Source organism: Cardiocondyla obscurior, linkage group LG04 (genome assembly GCF_019399895.1).
Source record: "Cardiocondyla obscurior isolate alpha-2009 linkage group LG04, Cobs3.1, whole genome shotgun sequence".
Taxonomy (NCBI): domain Eukaryota; kingdom Metazoa; phylum Arthropoda; class Insecta; order Hymenoptera; family Formicidae; genus Cardiocondyla; species Cardiocondyla obscurior.
Genome location: NC_091867.1, coordinates 2,404,924 through 2,424,051, shown reverse-complemented (window position 1 = coordinate 2,424,051; position 19,128 = coordinate 2,404,924). Strand labels below are relative to the sequence as shown.

Genomic DNA, 19,128 nt, shown 5'->3' with positions numbered 1-19,128 from the left:
ATCACGGAAAGAAATCCCAGAAGCTTCGGCCGCCTTACGTCTTTTCCCGGCTTATACGGCGACCCCGCCACATCCCCAATCGGCCGCCGAGCCGGAGACACCGGTCGGGAGAAGGATCACCGGTACCGACACGTCGTGAGAGCTCTCCGTCGTTTAGCCGGATGAATACGTTTCCCCGACGATATCGCATCTGTCACTCCCTCGGGATCGCCCGTATCGATCTCGGCGACTAAGAGAACGAGGACCGCTCTAACGAAAACAAGGGTGGAGTGAAAACAAGTCGCCGCCCGTCACGATGTAACATATTCGGGGAATAATTGAAGCCGCGAGAATACGTCAACATTTATCCTTCCCCGGGAAACATTTACTTTTCTCTGTCTCGCCTTCTTTTTATCTGTCTGCCATCCCTGTTTAGAGATTATTTATACTCCTGCGGTATATTTGAGAATTACATTTTTATTCGAGTGATTAAATTGTGAGACATTAAAAGGCGCGCGTGTAAAGCAATTATACAGAGCAAATTGATCGTTGAATAAGAAATAATAGACGAGCGACTTTTCTATCGAAAAAAATGAAGAGAAATCTCGGTGCTTCGGGAACTAAAACTGAGATAGCATTCTTCCCGACTGGTTCTCCTTCGTTATGCGTGGCGATAATGAAATATCTTCCGCCGAAAAGCTCCGTCTTCATTCTCGCGCCCCATTTTCGTGCTCTCCAACTTCGTCTCTACCTTTCTCACTCCGTCTCTCTCTAATCCTCCCCTTTCTGGCTCAATGCTCTCCCTTATACTTGAAAGTGGCGTTGTTGGCGCAACTCGCTTCCAAACAGGAGATGAGCAATTTTCCACCGCTAAACATGACGCTGTGTATATCGGTAGTTCCGAGCAAGCTCGACGTTGTCGTTCAAAAGAGCAAGTAAATCGACACAAAGTCCGATATCGTTCCGCGAAATTCAGCATTAATTTCAAACTGATTCGACAGGAGTGCCGCGCCAAACTTTAAACGATTCCGTGCACACCGAACTAATTCCGCCGACTCGCCGACGTATTGTACAACATCGAGTCCTCGCTATACCATTATCGTTTTATTGTTCAAATAATAAAACAAATGTTTAAACTGCACATCCGTAATCCTGGAAACGCTTTGCTTTACTTTACATCACGAAATTCATATACCGCCGGAATAAAATTTATTCATCACCGAATATACCGACCTCTCGCTGGCTTCTCGCGCGCTAATTAAGCATTTAATTGTAAATACGATATTTCGCGAAAAAAAAAAGAAGCTGCGACGAGCTGTAATCCAGGCTTTTTGCTGCGAGGTACATCGCAAAAATTGAAGAACGTCCATTTGCCGACGGCGTGATGGGGGTCCATTCTTTTATGCTCACCTTATTACGGTAGCCACTCTTAAAATAAAACAAGCAACGATGGAGAAAAGGGAAGAATGAAAGAAACGTGTTAAGAAGCTCCGAGAGCGCGGATGAAAAGAACGAAAGTGTTATTTCCGTAATAACGCCGGTCGGAAGAAAAAAAAAAAAAAAAAAAGAAAATGGGTATTTGTAGAGGTGCTTTGTAAATAGATCTCTACACGGCAGGAATCATCACTCCCCGCGTACCTTTCCTATTGCCTCGGCGTTAAATTTCCCAATAATCTCAAAATGGAAGGAAGCGGTATTGTTATTAAAATAACGCTTAATTGCGAGACAAGACGAGAATCGTGAAAAGAAAAAAAAAAAAAAGTGACTAATGGGGAAAACTCCAATTTTCTCAGCATCCGCATCTGATTGACGATTTAACGATCGTTAATGAACGCCGACGCAATCCGAACTGAATTCGAGAGGGCATTTAACGGACGTTATCTGTCCGGAAGAAGATTGGTGAAAGCTATATAGACTTTGCTCCCCTGCAGCTTCGCTTTTCTACGTCGGCTTCGCGTAGATACAGCGAATTCCGTGATCCGAACTAGTTGTTGAAACGACGTGTTTCATTGCGAGATATCTCCGGATCTCGAGTAAGATCGATCGCGTAAAAGATTGAGAGTGACCGTTATGAAAATCGATAATAACTTTATAACGGCGAAAAGGGATAACATTTGTGGCAGCAAGGCCTCGATAATTGTTTCGCGCCGCCGCGCCGTGCGAGAGATTCTTCAAGTGCGCTTCGCGCGACTGTCGAGCGGGTGCAATAAATCTAGCCTCACCACCCGCACGTGCCTTCGATTTTCCTTTTGTTTATTTCGTTCGAGCGGAAACACTTTTGACGCGGCTCGCCTACTCCGAGCTGTCGTCTCCGGAATCCCCGCCGCTTTACGCCGGATCCGAAATAAAACGGCAGGAGCGAGATCGGGCGACGTAGAGGCGGGCACGTGCCAGGACACGTTAATCGCACTTTAGAGAGAGACCCGCGGGGACGCGCGGCTCGCGAACAGCGGTTTGTCCGTGCCGTCCGGGTGAAATATACCACCGGAGGTGTATCCGAAGGGAAATGGTCCCGGGATTCTCGAGCGGTCGGAGTCGCGGGACGAGGTCGATTAACAAATAACACGTTGATATCCTACGAACATGCAGAGACGAATACGACGCGGGTTCGGGCAGGAAGTCGAACGTACGTGCTCGAGAGCGTAGCTTAGAGGTGCTCCAGGACGATCGATACATTCTATTGTCACTGTACTCCGGGCAGAACGTTGCCGAACGCGAGCAAATATTGAGGCAATGCCGTCGAGACGGCGAATATTAGCGAGACGACGTGTGACGGGAGTTAAAGTATTTTTCATGTCGACGAGATAAGTGGCGATAGCTGGCGGATGATGTATCGGTTTATTGAGCCGGCTTAACGGATTTCTCCAGGACGGTCTGTCGTTTCGAGCGCGGAGACGCGCGAGCACCCGGAAATTCCCAATGAATTTCATCCCCGACTATTTTACTGCGCGAGAGGGTCCTCCGGTTTCTCGGGAACGGGCTAACGGGGCCGAGATATAACCTCCGGATCTCGGGAAACGAGCGACCTCGCGAAACCGGAAGCTTTCTCTCTCTCTCTCTCTCTCTTTCTCTCTCGGTGTCAAGATCGCTAAGTTTGACAAGTTTTGTTTCGCGATTTCTATCCGCCGAGATCGCGCAGTTCGTCCCGCGGACCGCGGACGCCGATAACGTAAGCGCGCCCGACGACTTTAGACGCTAAAGTTTAAATCTCTTCGCCGACGGCATTTTCTCTTTCAATATTTTCTCTTCCTCGAGATACTCTTCGAGCGGGACGTTACACCCTAGTGAAAAATGATTGGCTGAAGGGACATATGGAATCGACGTTTAATCGACGCCAATCAGAGAACGAATGACATCGAATGACGTTGATTCGGCGATTTTTATTTTTCCAATCGTCATCTCCAGCTAGACCGCTGGCATCAGCGCGCAATCGAATTGTTTATCGTCCCGAAAATATTAATCTATCCGGCGGTTCTCAAAATTCAGCATCCCGCGATTCGATTTCGTTTTAAAATTGCTTTATTACTAGCGCGAAGCAAGCGGATCTAATAAATATATGGCGCGTCTATTTCCGTCTGACAGGCCACAGACAGCTCGGTATATAGGAAGAGTTAATTTAAGTAGGATCTAACATTACGTCAATTGTTCCGATTGATTATTCTATACTTTGCGCAATGACCTTTATTTGTTATCTTTGTAACCGACACAGGCGTGTATATTTTATCTGTGTGTGTGCGTGAGGGGTTTTTTTTTATCGCATCTCTATAATTTTGCGCGTACAAGCAGATAGGCTATAAAAAGTTCCGCTGTAACCTGAAGCTAATAAATAAGCGTGCATTCTCCTTTTTTTAGTGCTTTCGCGTAACGGCTTGACGCTCGCTAGATACAGAATTAGCCTTAACATCTTCGGACTTGAATACATCTGATGATAATTATAATTTTCAAGTAAAAATTTCACCACTTGCAATCTACAGCGTCGGTTTTCCATGCTTACACACTTGCATGCGCACGCGTAATCCCCGTTGAAAGATGAAACAGGAAGCTCATCTTTTTGGGTGCGCGATCGATCCGTAAAACTCCTCGCTTTAATCACTTTAAAGTCAGGAAAATGTCACGTCAAGAGGAAAGACCTTTCACTTTTATCTTACACCCGTGGTACATGTGCACACCACGCTCGTGTACCGGCTCGCGATATAGTTTGCCGTTTAACCTTTAATTGAATAATATGGAAATTAAGCGGTACTTAACACTCCACTGGTTAGGAAAATAAGCCGCAATAACAAGGTTAACTTCTCGTTTCGCTCGCGAGACCGATCACGGGAGCTCGATAAAACAGGATCCACTTCTTCCGTTTTTAATTCCGACGCGGCCCGCTAATGTAGCTTGAGCCGAAAATAATCAATCAATTTTAAGCGAAGAAATAACTGGTGCAATAGAAAAAAAAAAACGTTTAAAAAAAAAAATAAAGAACTTGCGCACCGATCCTACAAAAATGTATGAATAATACGCGAGAGAAATTTTGCTTCGATTATTCCGAACGATGCAAATCACGTACATGACTTAATTATTCGCTCGGTATTATAATAATAAAGGGAATGTTTCCGTTGGGGGTTTTATTCAACCGATGTTAGGCGATAGAACAAGTCTTCTCATTGTTCTCCCGCGCCTTAAAACGCCCGTCGTCCAGCAAAACTGTCAAGTATACGCGGGGCTCAGGTAAGCGAGATAACGCGAGTTTGCGAGAGGTAAAACGTTGCGGCTGGGAATTATAGCGCTACGTAACAACTAAGATATGCTTCGTGTAACCTCCGAAGTGAATTTATGCACGCGCATAAATATTAATGCAATATTTAGCGGTAGCGCGCGACCGTAAGCGATGTCATTGTTGCGGCGCCCTTTGTGGGGTTAAAGGAGCCCCGCTCGGAACAAAGGGTCAAGTCCAGACCGAAGTCTGGAAAGTCTAGAATGCCAGACGATTCAAAAATAATTCTGCCGCCGCGAAAATAAACGTTTCTTTCCCCCGCGATAAAACAATCGGCAAGAAGCGGCGAGTCCGAGTTACCGAGTTTCGTCGAGCTGGTAAAATAAATCTTTACGGAACAGCGAATTTTATCCGCCTGGCTTTTAAATTTTGTATCGGCAATCAGGCCGCATTATCTCGAGATAATCTCTCGCGATTGAAAGCCCCGTATCAACGTCGACGGCAACAATGATTGGCGCGAATTGCGGGGGTTATTTTTTTTTATTCTTTTTAAAGACCGATTTATCCGCGACAGATATAAATTCACGGCGGCTACGGCGTCGACGTGGTGGTAGACGTCGATATGACAAAAAGCGATAATGCGATTTTCTTCTGGCGTAAATCGAAAAATGTACTTTCGAGTAACGCGAAAATATATTATGAATAAATAGAATTAAAATTCACGAGGCGCTGTCGTGATCAATATAAAGGCGAGATATAAATTAAAATGTATATTGTTTCGGAGACGCAAATCGTATCGGGTACCAATTAGGTAAATATCCATTGTTGGAGGATAAATTGCTCTCCCGACGAAATGTTCCTGCGTTTCATTCGGTTGCGTAGCAGTTCCCGTAATTGGCAGCTACGCAAATAGGGCGTTGAAAAGATGCGCCAAGTATAATTAACTGGCCGCTTAGCACCGAATGATTCAGCCGTGGAATAAAATAGGTATCAAAAGTGCGAGGAGCTAATAGAATTATTTATTTTCTAATTAATCACTCGTAGCTTTCGTCTCGGCGTAAGTTCTGCCTTGAAATCCAATTTGCGATGTTGAAGGCGGAAGACAAATGCCTCGAATTAACTTTTAGCTCGGGGAAACACGTCGACTTGGAATTGTTCGACAAATGAAACGTTGCAACCAATTAGCTATTATTTATTTGCCTGGGACGTTACCTGTAGAAAAACGCGAGTCGCACGGATAAAACTTTGGAAAAAAAAAAAAAAAAAAAAAACAGGCAGTCACGTCGTAATTGGCCGCTTCAACCTGCCGCTGTCGCTAATCCTAAGATACAGAACTTTAATATATACGGTTCGGAAACTGTACGAAGCAATATGCATCCAGCGGAAAACCCGGCGTGCACCTAGCGATACACCGACATACGCGTATGTAAAGCAACCTCCGGTGAGGTGGAATATTAATGAATGCGAGAGTAGAATCGTTCCGAGCACCGAAACGCGTTTCGTTCCGTGGGAGCACGCTGAAGTGGAACTGAATCTGCAAATCCGAACCTAATCCGACGTATAACGGTTTTTTACGATTATTCGAAAAAAAAAAGGAAATAAAGTATTTGCAGAAAAATTTGCCATGTCAGAAATCCTCAATGACTGCGCCTCGGGAAATGTAAATTGTTTAAGAGAAAAATATCATCTTGACATTAGCTAATACTGTCAATTATATAACCCCCGAGTGACGAGATGGTATCGAAAATCGATGCATTGAAGGCGAGAGCTTGATATTTTCCGGAACGATACTTGCCGCGGGAATATTTTGATATCCCGCGATTAAAATAGCTGACATTTTTCTTGACGAGTCGTTTGGCGCTCGTAGGTGGAATACTCGGCGATTCTAGGCCGCCGCAGTATTCGAATAATTTTTGCGCATCGCCGAAGGTACGGCCGAGGGATCGATTGGAAATGCTTTACGTACCTATGTCCATCAAGTGGACCTCGCCGAGGTGTCGCGTGGTGTAAAGGTGCAGCAATCCGAAGGCGAGCTGCATCCCGGTGGTAAGCAACAGGGCGAGAAAACCGGCGGCGCAGACGAGCCAGCCCCAGCCGCCCTCCGGATAGAAATGCGCTCGCATACTGTTGTCAGTCCCTGATAGAAAAGATTATCCTCTTTATTATTCAGAAATAAACCGCGGAATCGCGCCTGGATATTATCGGCATAATAATGGAACACCTCGAACGCCGAGAACGGATTTAGCATCTCTCGCACTTCCGACGGGATATTTTAGAAATATAAATCGAGAATTTGTATTATAGATTCTTGAATTTAACTTGAAACAAAAATCGCATATTTCTTTTTTTTTTTTTTAATCTACTATTATTATTAATATATTTAAATTGTATTTTTTTTTATTTAATTTAAATAACGTAGGCGAGGAAAAGGACGGAGAGATAGTGCTGTTAGCGACGATGTAATTAATATTCATTTCATTATTACGTGCATTAAGTATGGTATCAAACGCATTGCAAAAAAGCGGGATGAAAAAAATATACCTATACGACGAAATGCGGGAACGCAACGGTGGAGGCTGCGAAGATCGCCTAGGGCCCAGTTCGTGTGGCCGCTTACACCTTCATCGCCGTCCACGTAACGCAGACGAGGGTCTGAAAAAAATTAATCGATCGCTTATAACATCTATTCAGATATCTCCGCGCTTTCGTTTTAATTCAATATCGAATCGAAACGTATAATTCCTAAAATACACTATATGCAAAAACGTCGAGCGTCTCTTTCGCGAAGTAAAAAAAAAAAAAAAAAAGGGATGACCGCGACGGCTCTTGTAGCTGGCGGCATTTGCACGAGACAGGGTGCGAGATAAGCAAGAAACCGGCTGAAAGAAACGACGCGGGAAAGGAGGCGAGCAAGAAAAGAGCGGGGAAGGGAAGAAATGGACCAGGCAAATGCACTTTTCAAAGGGGTGACGAGGGCGGTAGGTTGGTACCGACGCGCGCCGAGTCGAAGGGAGAGTCTGAGAGAAAGCAGGACGAGGGTCTATGATCGCGAGGCGGGAGAACGAGCTTATTGCACGTCGTAAAAAATCACGAGTCTAAATTCAGTCTTCGGTCGCTCCTGGCCGCGCGGAGAAATGATATCCGCGGTGAATTATGCGTCACGCATACAGTTGCGTTGCGCGCGATTTCCATCTCAAATAATAATAATTTCCATTAGCGGTGTTAAATGTTAAACGCTTTCGGGTATTGCGTATCCTGGTGGCAATCGAATCCGAGCTGCTGTTATTTAAACTTGCAGGCCTAGCGAGACCGCTTTCATCGGGTATTTCCGATTAATTGATTTTCCAGTATATTTCGGGGTAGATATGAAAGATTAACGACGCCTCCTTCGGCCTTCCACTCGTTTCCTTTCCCAGAAACTCGCGAGTGCGAAAGCCAATTCTCGTTTCCTTCTCGTTAAAAATCTGCCTTCTTGACTAGGAAAGCGTGTCATTTCGGCAATTATTCGCACGTGCGCTCGACCCGGACTTTACCTTTTGGTTCACACACGCGCGATCAAAACTGAGCTCGCAAATGTCTCGGTTTCGTAATTTCTAATTTATTCGCGCGCGGTCCCCGTGTCGCGTAACAGTTTCGCGCTAGTTGTAAATTATCGCGCTACCATGTCAGTACAAGTAAAACTGCGTTCACCGACGCAATTCAATTCCGGAAACTAACGTTCCCGTAAGTGGATAAGTTTGGCGCGCGAGCTCTACCGCGCTTATTAACGTTTAGCGCGTAAAACCATTTGGAGGAGATTATTTATACGGTGACGCGGTTATTGTCGTCGTCGTTACCAATAACGAGAAGTACAGCACACTCGCGACAGTTGTCTCTCGTTAAGCTGCGTAAATTAACAGCGAGAATGAAACGTTCTTCATTACCCGTTAATGAAAGTAAAGTATGAGAAAAGCGCGGGGAAGGAGCGCGCGTTTTAACGCGGTGAAAAGGAGAGAGAAAAAGGAACGGCGGCAGGTATTTTACCGAAAATGACGCGAGACATAGAAATTGTTGGGAATGGTACCGAGAGCAAAATTGTCGCTGAACGAGGGTGGCTCTCTTCATGCCGGGAAGGGAGAGGCACGTTCGCAAGAAATGTGAATCTCTTGCGAACGTGCCGCGTCCTTAGTGAAATCACGATCGCATTTTCACTGAACGATCTAAACTGAAATATCTAAAACGCCGCCTCAAAGAGCATGGAGAATGTGGGGCAAAACGAAGCGGAATAAACATGCAAGCGATTTTGATTTGAAATAAAAAAGAAAAAAAATATAAATAAATAAATAAAGAGAACATTTGATACCTGCTTCGAATGTAAGTAACTTTGACTCGTGAATATCTCTATTTCCGATCGAATTTCGTAGAGTTGTTTGCTTTGCCGTCGAAGACACGTAAGAAAAATGATTAATGAAATCGTTATTCCACTTATAATATTTGTTACAAAGTTTGTTTTAAAGAAACTCGAGCGTCGTGCGCCAATAATTTTTGTATTTTTAATAATTCGAGCCAATCAAGTGGCTGTACCGAATTCTTCTTTTGTGTGTTTATCACGGTAGGTACGGACTTGTCAGCACTTTCGCGTAAAAGAAGCAAAAGTAAGGCAAAGGTTTCCGATTGCCATTCGGATTCACCTTTGTCAGTCGAGATTGAAAACTAACGGCTGACCTACATTTTTGATAGACACTGTTTTCAACGATCAAGCACAAAATTTCGAGATACCCTCTTCGGCAAAGTTAAGTGGAATTGATTCTTATTTTACCGTGCTCCGCCGTAAGCTCTTCATTTTGTCCCACTTCTTTTGTTTTCTACCTTCCATATAAAGACAAAAGGGAACAATATTCGTGGAAACGGTCGAAATTAAAAAGCAAAGCTTTACAATTGTCAATATAATCTCTCACGAGAGCGACATATTTCACCATCAATGCACACACATAAGAACTCAGGACGGGGATAGTGTTTTCAAAAATTCTCTGGGCGAAGAAAAAGGGTGTACTAAAAAAAAAAGAAAAAAATATATCGCATCAATTGACTCAGCTTGCCGCACAAATTTCCACAAGAAATGTAATACACTGCGCGTACAATTGCGACGTTATTATAAGCCCTCGAACGTGCGGTGTAACTTTAAATTAACTCGAATTAATTCGGTTCATTTAATTAGAGTGAATTTAATTACATTCGAATGTTAGTACAAGCTTAATATTGTTCCGTGCAAACAGAGAGTATCGAATTAAAATTTAATAACGGCAATATTTAACGTTAAGATTGCGGCGGGCAGTAATAATTCTCAGGTTATTTCGCGCAATATAATATCAGAGGCAAATCGACGTTACTTGGAGCATATTTGTACTGTAACTGAAAAGTAAACTCACCGCCGTGATATGAATTTCGGTGAGGCGTGTACGTGCCATTTTGACCCTCTACACAATGAGTTGGCGTATAGTACTGCATGGGATGATGCATGTAATTATTGGGTGTACTAGGGACATGTACCGGATGGCAATGTATGCATCTTCGCGGTGTCTCGGGCGGAGCCTGGAAGCAAGATGAATTTTCAACGCGGGGAACGGGATGCACAATGTAGAGAAGTTCGCGCAGACAATCGCCCGCGTTTATTATTATTATTATCATCACCGCGAAACATTGCTCGGCGCTGACAAGCTGCATAATATTGCTCGGGATTATTATAATTATTATTATTTACCAAAGTACTAATAATAATCCACCGTGTTGCACGCGACAATTTCATTGGACAAGTACCGTGAGCTTAATTCCACAGCGTCGCGTCAGAAAGAGTATTCATAATAGTTTAAGAATTATTCATTATCTTCCCGCACGAACAATGAGCCTGTGCAGATGAAAACCATCGAGGTATCTAGACGCATTTGGAATTTAAATATTGAAAATTTCGAAACGCCGTTCACATAAATTAAAAAAAAAAAAAAAAAAAAAAAGAAAAGAATTAAAAAATTCATTTAAACACGGCTTGATTAATTTTACTGAAAAACGATAAACGAGAGACTCATTGTCAGATACGGTGATCTATCAAGAATCGATCGCGATTCAATCGGTCGCGCAATAAACGGACGGCTTCATTTCGCTCACCTGCATGGAGTGTTGCGAGCGCAACGACCTTATCGAACCGGTTGGGTGCAAGGACGGCACGCTGCCGCCGAAGCTCATGGCCGAGTTCCTGCATCCTCCGGGGGTGGACCAACCGCCGCGCACGCTAGCCGTAGTCCACCCCATCCCGTTTTCGTAGTCGTCCAGTGGCATCCTCGAGGCCGCGGCTCTACGCTCCCGACATCGCCGGCACGTCAACGTCAACTCGCTGCCCCCGTACTCGTTTCCCGTTAGCCCCCTCGTAATAAGCCGGGAGTGAAAAAAAAAAAAAACCCTAAGTTACATCGTTCTTGCTCGCCGCCAAGTTCCCCTGGGCCACGGACTTTCGGAGGGAGGCTGTGGACGACGTTAGGCGGCACCCGCTGAAGACGAGAGACGGCGGTCGCTCGACATGCGGGGGATATTTTCCATTTCGGTCTGCAAGCAACGTGGAACGTGCTCTGATTTGTTATTCTAGTTATCGATAATTGCGCTACGCGCGACCCATACGTCCCCGGTAGATTGTCCCGAATTTATCTGCCGGCTCTAATCGAACGCGCGTCATTTACAGCGCGCGAAATATAATTAATCATTTGAACGGCGCGCCCGATAGCGTATCGATATGTAATATACAGCGGGAGAGTGATAACGCCCGGCGTTTCTTAGCGAGCGAAATATTCTCCGCGTCTCCGACGCGCCACGCTGAAAATCCTTAATTAACTTTGCGCTCGGTTAATTAATTATACAATCATTTCCCGAGTGGAGCTGCGAAAATGTGCATTTCGATGCAGCTATTCAGACGCTCTTTAATCATTTTGGTATTATATAGCTGATGGGGATCGTAAAACTGTCATTATAAATTTAATGATCACGGTATTGCGCGTTTCAAGAGTCGAAAAGCAGCTGGCTGCCGATGCGGAGTATTAAATATCAAACACACGCGTCGCAGGTTGGATTCGTTCGATTTGTACACGAGGATTTATAGCGTGAATGTTTTATGCATCGACTCGTCCGACGGAAGAGTCGATGAAGATAAAATTGTTATTGGAATGCATATCGGACGTGCAAGTTATTCTGCTTCGAGTTATTGGCATATACACCCCAAAAACACATTAATTTCTAACTGCCTCGTGATTTTAATTAACACCGAAATTTTAAGCCTCCCAAAAATGAGAAATAAAAAAAGATACACTTTTAATTTGCAAAAATTGTGCGACTCGAATTCAATGTCGTTTTCGCGATGCGAAAGTCTGTCGAGTCGACAACCGGAAGTGCGGTTGTTGTATTAAAATTGTAAAAAAAATATTAAAAAATTCCACAGCCGGCCAACGGAAACGGACGGTTCTCCGGAATTTATATACGGTCTATAAGATCTTGTTGTCGGGCCGCGAAAGCGAAACTCGCGAAAATAAAACTGTTTCCGGTCGGTTGAGAGAATTAAAATCACCCGTATATGCATGTGTGCCTTCCTCCTCCTCCCCCCCCCCTCTCGCTTTTGTCCCCCTCGAATCTCGTAGCACCGCAGTAACCGTAGCCGCATTTCCACCAAGCTAACTACATTGATATTCATGCGTTGCACCGCAAGTTTGTGTTGCCTTTGTTTTTGAAATGTCCGTGGCACACACAGCCTGATAACAGTGGCACATGGTGTCCTTGCTAATTGCAACGTTACCTACAATCTGGCACACGATCGTCGCCAGAAATAACAAATTCACGTCTGCAGCTCGCGGCAGAAGTTTGTCGAGAAAAAGAAAAATTATTTTATTCCTGATTATTTTTATTAATTTTGCTTGCTGGAGAAAAAAAATAAATAAAAAACATATGCGGCAATATTATTCCTAAAAGAACACTTCTCAAATAGAGATTGACGAAGCTCTCAAGTTATTTTGACACCCTTTCATGTATTTACCGCGAAATGTTCGCGTGGCATTTACAGTACATATTTATAATAGATTTTTCTAGCGCGTCTGAGTACGTATCGATGCGAATGATAGATGGATAACGATTCGCATCGATGTATTCCGCGGCGAACTACCTATTCGTACCTACATATCGGGACATCTGACGTTGCAATTTTTATCTCGCAAGATTTATGTCCTTCGTCGCGCGCTACTGATCCCCCGACTTGCCCCATCGTGGACTTGATGTCGCGGTCCGCAGTGAAGTCTCGGTACGAGAATAACGGCGTTGAAAACAGACCGCAGATTTGTATTCGCCACCGGCGTCCGGCGTATATTTTCGCTCTCACGTCGCCGACAAGCGTCCGGAGAAAAGGGGAGGAACTCCACGGCGGCCTTAAGAATGCCGCGGTCGTAAATCCTCTCGCAAAGCACTTTTTAATCGGCTGAACGAATGAAACTCGGAGAAAAATCTGAAGGTGGATGTGTGTTAAAAAAAAAAAAAATTTGCACACCTACCCAACACTGTCCAATAAATCGCAAAACTGCTGTGCTTTTTGACGAGAGCCTCGTTGTTAAATTTTTTGTCATCCGATTATATTTTATAATTTTGATTAATTTAAAACTTTCTTTTTTAACATGTCCTGCGAAATGTCTGAATTAAACGAGAAACGAATTTCGACAACTACCTTGATTGCCCGAAAATATTTGATTTTTTTCCCAGAAAATGTAATCGCCGCGAGACTTAAAAACATAAATAGAACTTCGTTGACGAAACGCGATTCGCGTATTGATCCCGATTAAATAAATAAAGTGACGTCAAATAAAAAAAAAAACCTCCGGAGCAGAATTGTCAAATATGTACATGCGAAATACGGTAAAGGCCGTATTTTAAACACGTGATTTATTTTCAATAAAATCAATCACCGCTGTATTTATTGTTATTATCCTTGCAACAGAAATACGCACGTGGTCCGACATATTTCACTATCTCTCGCAAAAATTAAATTTATATTATGGCAAAAAAATAAATAAATAAAAATTAAAAAAAAAAATTACGCGTGTAATCCGAAGATTAAATGCCGTTCATTTACTTGTTTAATTTCAGGACACAATTACTTTAGATTGAAATAACGTCCGACTTCGCAGAACGGGAGAATGTTAATATCGGTCTTACGCGGAGAACAATATATTTCGAAGTATAAATAAATATATATTCGTGCCATTCACCGTTGGCGTAACGAGCTGAAATGCAGAACAAATGAAAAGTGCGTTTCATTATGCCGGCGCAAAATTGTCGACTTGGCGCGGAGGCGCAATAACCGAGTTCTAATTACAACAAAATACATTTAAGAGAATGCGAGGGTTCGCCTTTGCAAATATGTTTCGGATCCTCCCACACGGCGGCGGGCTAATATCGAATAACATTATTAATTAGCGGCAAATGAGCACGCGCAAAAGCAAAAGCGGGTTTGCTTCCGGACAAATATTGCGTCGCCGTGTAATTATCATTTATGCATGCAGTTACGATATTAACCAGATACACAATCGCTTTATTACGTGATCTATGTTTATACCGCTTACTGCTTTTGTCGGGTTTCTTCATACGTGTAACAAATACAATCATATATATATATATATATATATATAATAAATAAGTACTCGTTGTATAAATTTTGCAATCTTGCACCCGTCCCATTTTAACAATAACTAGACATTCACAATTGTTAACCACCAAACTCCTTTCATCTTTCGATCAAAATCAAATAATGATAGTAATAACGATAATTCATGCATGTAATATCGTTAACAAAAAAGAAAAAAAATTACTCTTTTCTTCTCCGATACACCCGAGCTTTAGACTTGTATTATACGTGAATCTTTCAGAGGTGTCAACACTTTTCGTTCACCGGCGCGACGGAAATAAAATGTGTTAAGCAGTTAAAACACCTTGGAAATGGAGTATTTCATATCGCGCCGTTTCCTCGGAGATTATTTCCCGGTGCGCGCAGGGATTAAGACAGTCTGCGGCCGGACGCGACGACGGGATGCGTGTTGACACACGGGATACGGAATTCCGGCCTAGGAAGTACCAGACCGCGCCGGCGACAACGGGGTCGGGGGCCAAGTCACCGAGTAATCCCGCTAGATTGAATCCATCCCCGGGCGCGAGCAATCTAGAGGTGGATGGATACCGTGCAACCGTGGCCGACGTCCGGACTATCATCTCGCGCCCCCGTCCTTCAGTCTCTAATTTTCTGTGAAAACATCCCCCGCGAACAAAGGGTATCGCCCGCCATCGTCGGAACCCCTCGAGCAGCCACGAGTACGAAATATCGCCCGAATTCTATCCGAGGGAAGTTGAAGCGATGCCAAAAACGCGCCAGTTTCGCCCCGCGAACCGTACAGCGATACATAAGGACGTCTTTTCGCGATTACGGAAAGATCCCTCACACTTGGCACTCGGTCCATAAATATTGAAAAGAATTCAACGTGAACGGACCACCGAATATTTCCGAAGAGATGTTAAGGTAACGAGAATCGCAGTTGACTTCGAACACCGACTAATTTATTCGATGGTTCGATATGTGTTAATCGTATTTAAAAAATGGTCTTTTAAAAAATTGAAATATTTGAGAATAAGAAAATGCAATCAGATCCCCAATTAGTACACTTGTTTGGCAATTAAACCACGATTATGCATTTCGTGTATTAAATATTTCATTTACAAAGCGTTATATATTCAGCTATTAATTTCGTTATATTAATTTGACGATTAGTTATTCCTAATTATTATTAATTACTTGTCATTCTGAATTTAAGGCTTAATTAATGATAATCGCAATAGTAATTATTGCAGCAAGTATTTAGATTAAAAAAAAAAAAAAAATTTCTCCCCAAAATTAATAAAATTATTCGTCGCGCGAAAATAATAGTATACTTTTTATACAACCAAGAGATAAGTTAATCGTCGAAAGAACGATAGTTTATACGTATTTTATTTCACGCTCCAGATCGCGAGAGGATAACTCGAAAAAGACGTCCCAACGAACGTGCGCTACAAAACCGCGAATTATAATTAAATGAGATTCGAAATAAAAAAAAAATATAAAAAATTAAAAAAAAAACAGAAAAAAAGAGCCCACCAACCAAAAAACCGAGTCGGTTCGAGACGAGATTCGCTGCGATATTAAATGGGACACTTCCGTAATTGGGACAAAATGATAACGGAGCGCATCAGGCCTGGCCGACGTGGCCGCAACGTGAAACTGACATCTTGTCAGCCGGAACAGTTAAAACGACGAATGCTGTTAGCCGCGAATTGCATGCAAAAGCTCTTTAATTTAACTTGCTTCCCATTAACTAAAGGACATACCCGCAATCCGGGTTACGACGACTGCGAGACACCTCGCAGCGATAAATCATAGCGCCGAGTTCCAAAATGCATTAGACTGATCAACCGTCGTCGTTCCCCAGCGCCGATTCTTGGTCCCTCTCGAACAGTTTATTTTTCCCGGTCATCCCGGAAGATTGAAGGCATTTCGACACGAGATAAAAACGGCAAAGTTGCTTTTAAGAAACTTGAAAAGCACGTTCGACCTAATTGCCGGATTTACGGTCGATTTATGGCGCCGTGAAGTCACGCGCTTCCGGCGGCGCCTTTCCAGCTTTTTTGGTATCGCGAGAAGGAAAAGCGCGACACGGATTCTTCGTTCGTTCGTTAAATATCTACACGAGCCGTTATTTGTCCGCGGTGATCGAGTCAAGCTTGCAGACGCAGAGAGGTATTGCTGGCCGGCCGAAATAAAAGTAGCCTATTAAATCGCGAAACTATATACTTATCACAGATAACCCGCCCGATTCGACACGTTTCCGCATCTGATCGGTGCGTTATGAATATCCGTTCTCGCGGCCGCGATTAAATACACGTCATCTGCGGTTAAACATTCACGAGCAATCGCGAATTTTCCGATTGACTGCCTTGTATCAACCGGATTAATTACCTATACGTTGACAGTATTCTATCGCTCGTTCTTAATACGTTTTTAAATCGATTTCCTTCTTAAATATTAATTCGCTGCGCAAATTGGAACGAAGAATCTGATGAGAGTTCGACGTCGCGTCACATTAATCATGCGCGAGTCTTTCGATCAAATGTAATTTATATTCATTGAACAAATTGAGCATTTATATTTTTCTAACATTCTAAAACTTTTTTTTTTCTTTTTTTTTTTAGAACAAAATGTGAAATATTATAAAATCCATGCCACGCAGATTGATAATTTTAATTATCAGCTTCAAAAATTATTTCAAAAAATGATGGTCACGGTGGATTCCTTTTCAGTGTGTGGTTCAGATTTTTAAGATTTTTTAATATTTTTTTTTATTACGTTAAAAAAATGTAATAATAGTGAATTGCGGCGGTGAGCAACGTGCTGATCGATAGCCGTTCCGATTTCGCGCAGGGTCGACATTTATTGTTTTAGCACGTCGACGTTTTTACGCAACGGCGTGCAAATAAATCGTTTTTTCCCAAGCCGGTTATTAATTCGTGGTAAGCGTGGCCCTCAGCACCGGCCGCAACGATCTGTTTGAACGGTGTTTTTACAACCCTGTATAAAAGAGCATTTAAACGCGTCTCCCGGTAAATCGATATTAGAATTATTCGAACGGGAGCACGCGTCCTGATACTCATCTTTTTCAGCCGATTAATCGATAAAACTCATGACCCATATCCGGCATCCTCGGTGCAGTTAAGACGCAGATTCTAATTACCGATACGGGCATTTTATTCATTTCCCATCGGCCCGGTGCATCATGAGCCCGAGAGCGGAGGGATAAGCCGCAAAGTACCTGAATTACGATCGATATCGACTCGCGTTTCGAATCAACTCGCGGTTGCTCGCGCAAAGGAAATCAGAGCTATTAAAATTGCATCAAGTTGCGCGGAAATAGGAAGAAGCGCGTGGACGTTGATTTACATGAGTAAATCCGCCTCCAAAGCGATTTCGTTCTCCCGTAATGTGACACGCATGACGCACCGCGGTTAATGGAGAAATAAAAATGCGTCACAATCTAATAAAAAACGCGTAACAAATATATATATATATATATTTAATGGTTAACATTATTTTGGATGCTCCTACAATTAAATTTTTATATAACGCGTTTTGGAAAAAAATATATTGTTAAAAAAAAAAATAATAGTAGGTAATTATTAAAATTATTAAAATAATAAAAGTTAAGCTGACACTCTCGCAGCTCGAAGTGAGGCAAGCGTGAGAAGCAATCTGCATCGGACGTAAAAGCGCGACGACGATGAATTCAATTCGATCTAACGCGGCGTTTTTAAGGCAGAAGTTACGTCCGATTTTAATTGTTATCATCGGGACCCGTAATCGATAAGGGAATAAACAACCGCGGATTCACGCTCGATATTTCGCAGCGCGGGAAGTGAGGTATTTTCGGTCGGTTTTATGATGCTGCCGACAAACCGCGATACCGCCCTCAAAGAAAATTGATACCTCGTTGGAACGCGTGCAACAGACAGGAATGGCCCGCGGAAGATTGATGCTCCCGTTGCCACGAGTATGCGGTAGCGCCCTCGAAGGGTATCAGTGCTATCACTAATCACAGGCGCATCTTCGAGATTGGAGTGGTCCTAAAGGCGAGCAATTAGGTCGTTAAACCAGACGCGACGGCCCGACGCATCCCGCAAGAACCGTAAGGACATCGGTAGCGGCGGCGGCTTTGAATGGAGGCGTATTATTGATTTCACCCCGCGAAACCCTCCCGCGCCCCTCTTCGTACAGGATGTCCCAAAAGTCGTGAAAAAAACACCACCAGAGTGCTGTTGACGTCGCTCCGAGGCTCGTGCCGTTCAAGGTGGACGCGAGCTGCTAGCTCGATGCGCGAGGGAATCTTCCCGGAGTTAATGGCGCAAACGCGAGTTCGAAATTATATTCTGCCCTGCGGTTCCCGTGGAATTCACACGAAATAACACGCGTGAAAAATTTAATTAAATCAAGACCACCCTGTTTCCTCTCCGCGGTCGCATTAACGCGATCGGTCCAGCGTGTTTCATCTTTCGCCGGCTCGCTTACAAATATCCGTTACGTTTCACCGTACGGTAAAAAAAAAAAAGAGAAAAAAAAAAAACTCCGCGAGATATACTGACGAGAGTGTAACCACGGGCTTATCGATACATGGATATACATCTCGGAAAAGATGATAAAGTACCCCAACGATCGGCCCGCTTATTATCGGACGGGTCTCGAGTGAAAATTTATCTAGTTGTTCTAATTTTTCGGCAGTAGCTAGATCGCGCATATTAAATATATTCCTTAGTTAGTGACTAGCTTGATACTAGCCATAATTTGTAAGTATTTGTTATTTAGTGACTATCTCACT

The 19,128-nt window shown here is 43.4% G+C and overlaps 1 protein-coding gene across 1 annotated transcript in view; it reads right to left on the bottom strand.

The window, feature by feature from the left end:
* The window catches only part of LOC139102099 (uncharacterized), a 59,714-nt gene that overhangs the window by 17,269 nt on the left and 23,317 nt on the right, over positions 1 to 19,128 (bottom strand). The window contains exons 2-5 of the mRNA XM_070655765.1: positions 10,823 to 11,257; positions 10,090 to 10,252; positions 7,223 to 7,333; positions 6,648 to 6,818 (exon numbers count right to left, since the gene is read on the bottom strand). Coding sequence (XP_070511866.1) covers positions 6,648 to 6,818; positions 7,223 to 7,333; positions 10,090 to 10,252; positions 10,823 to 10,993 — 616 coding nt within the window. The 5' untranslated portion in view covers positions 10,994 to 11,257. The remainder of the gene's footprint in view (positions 1 to 6,647; positions 6,819 to 7,222; positions 7,334 to 10,089; positions 10,253 to 10,822; positions 11,258 to 19,128) is intronic.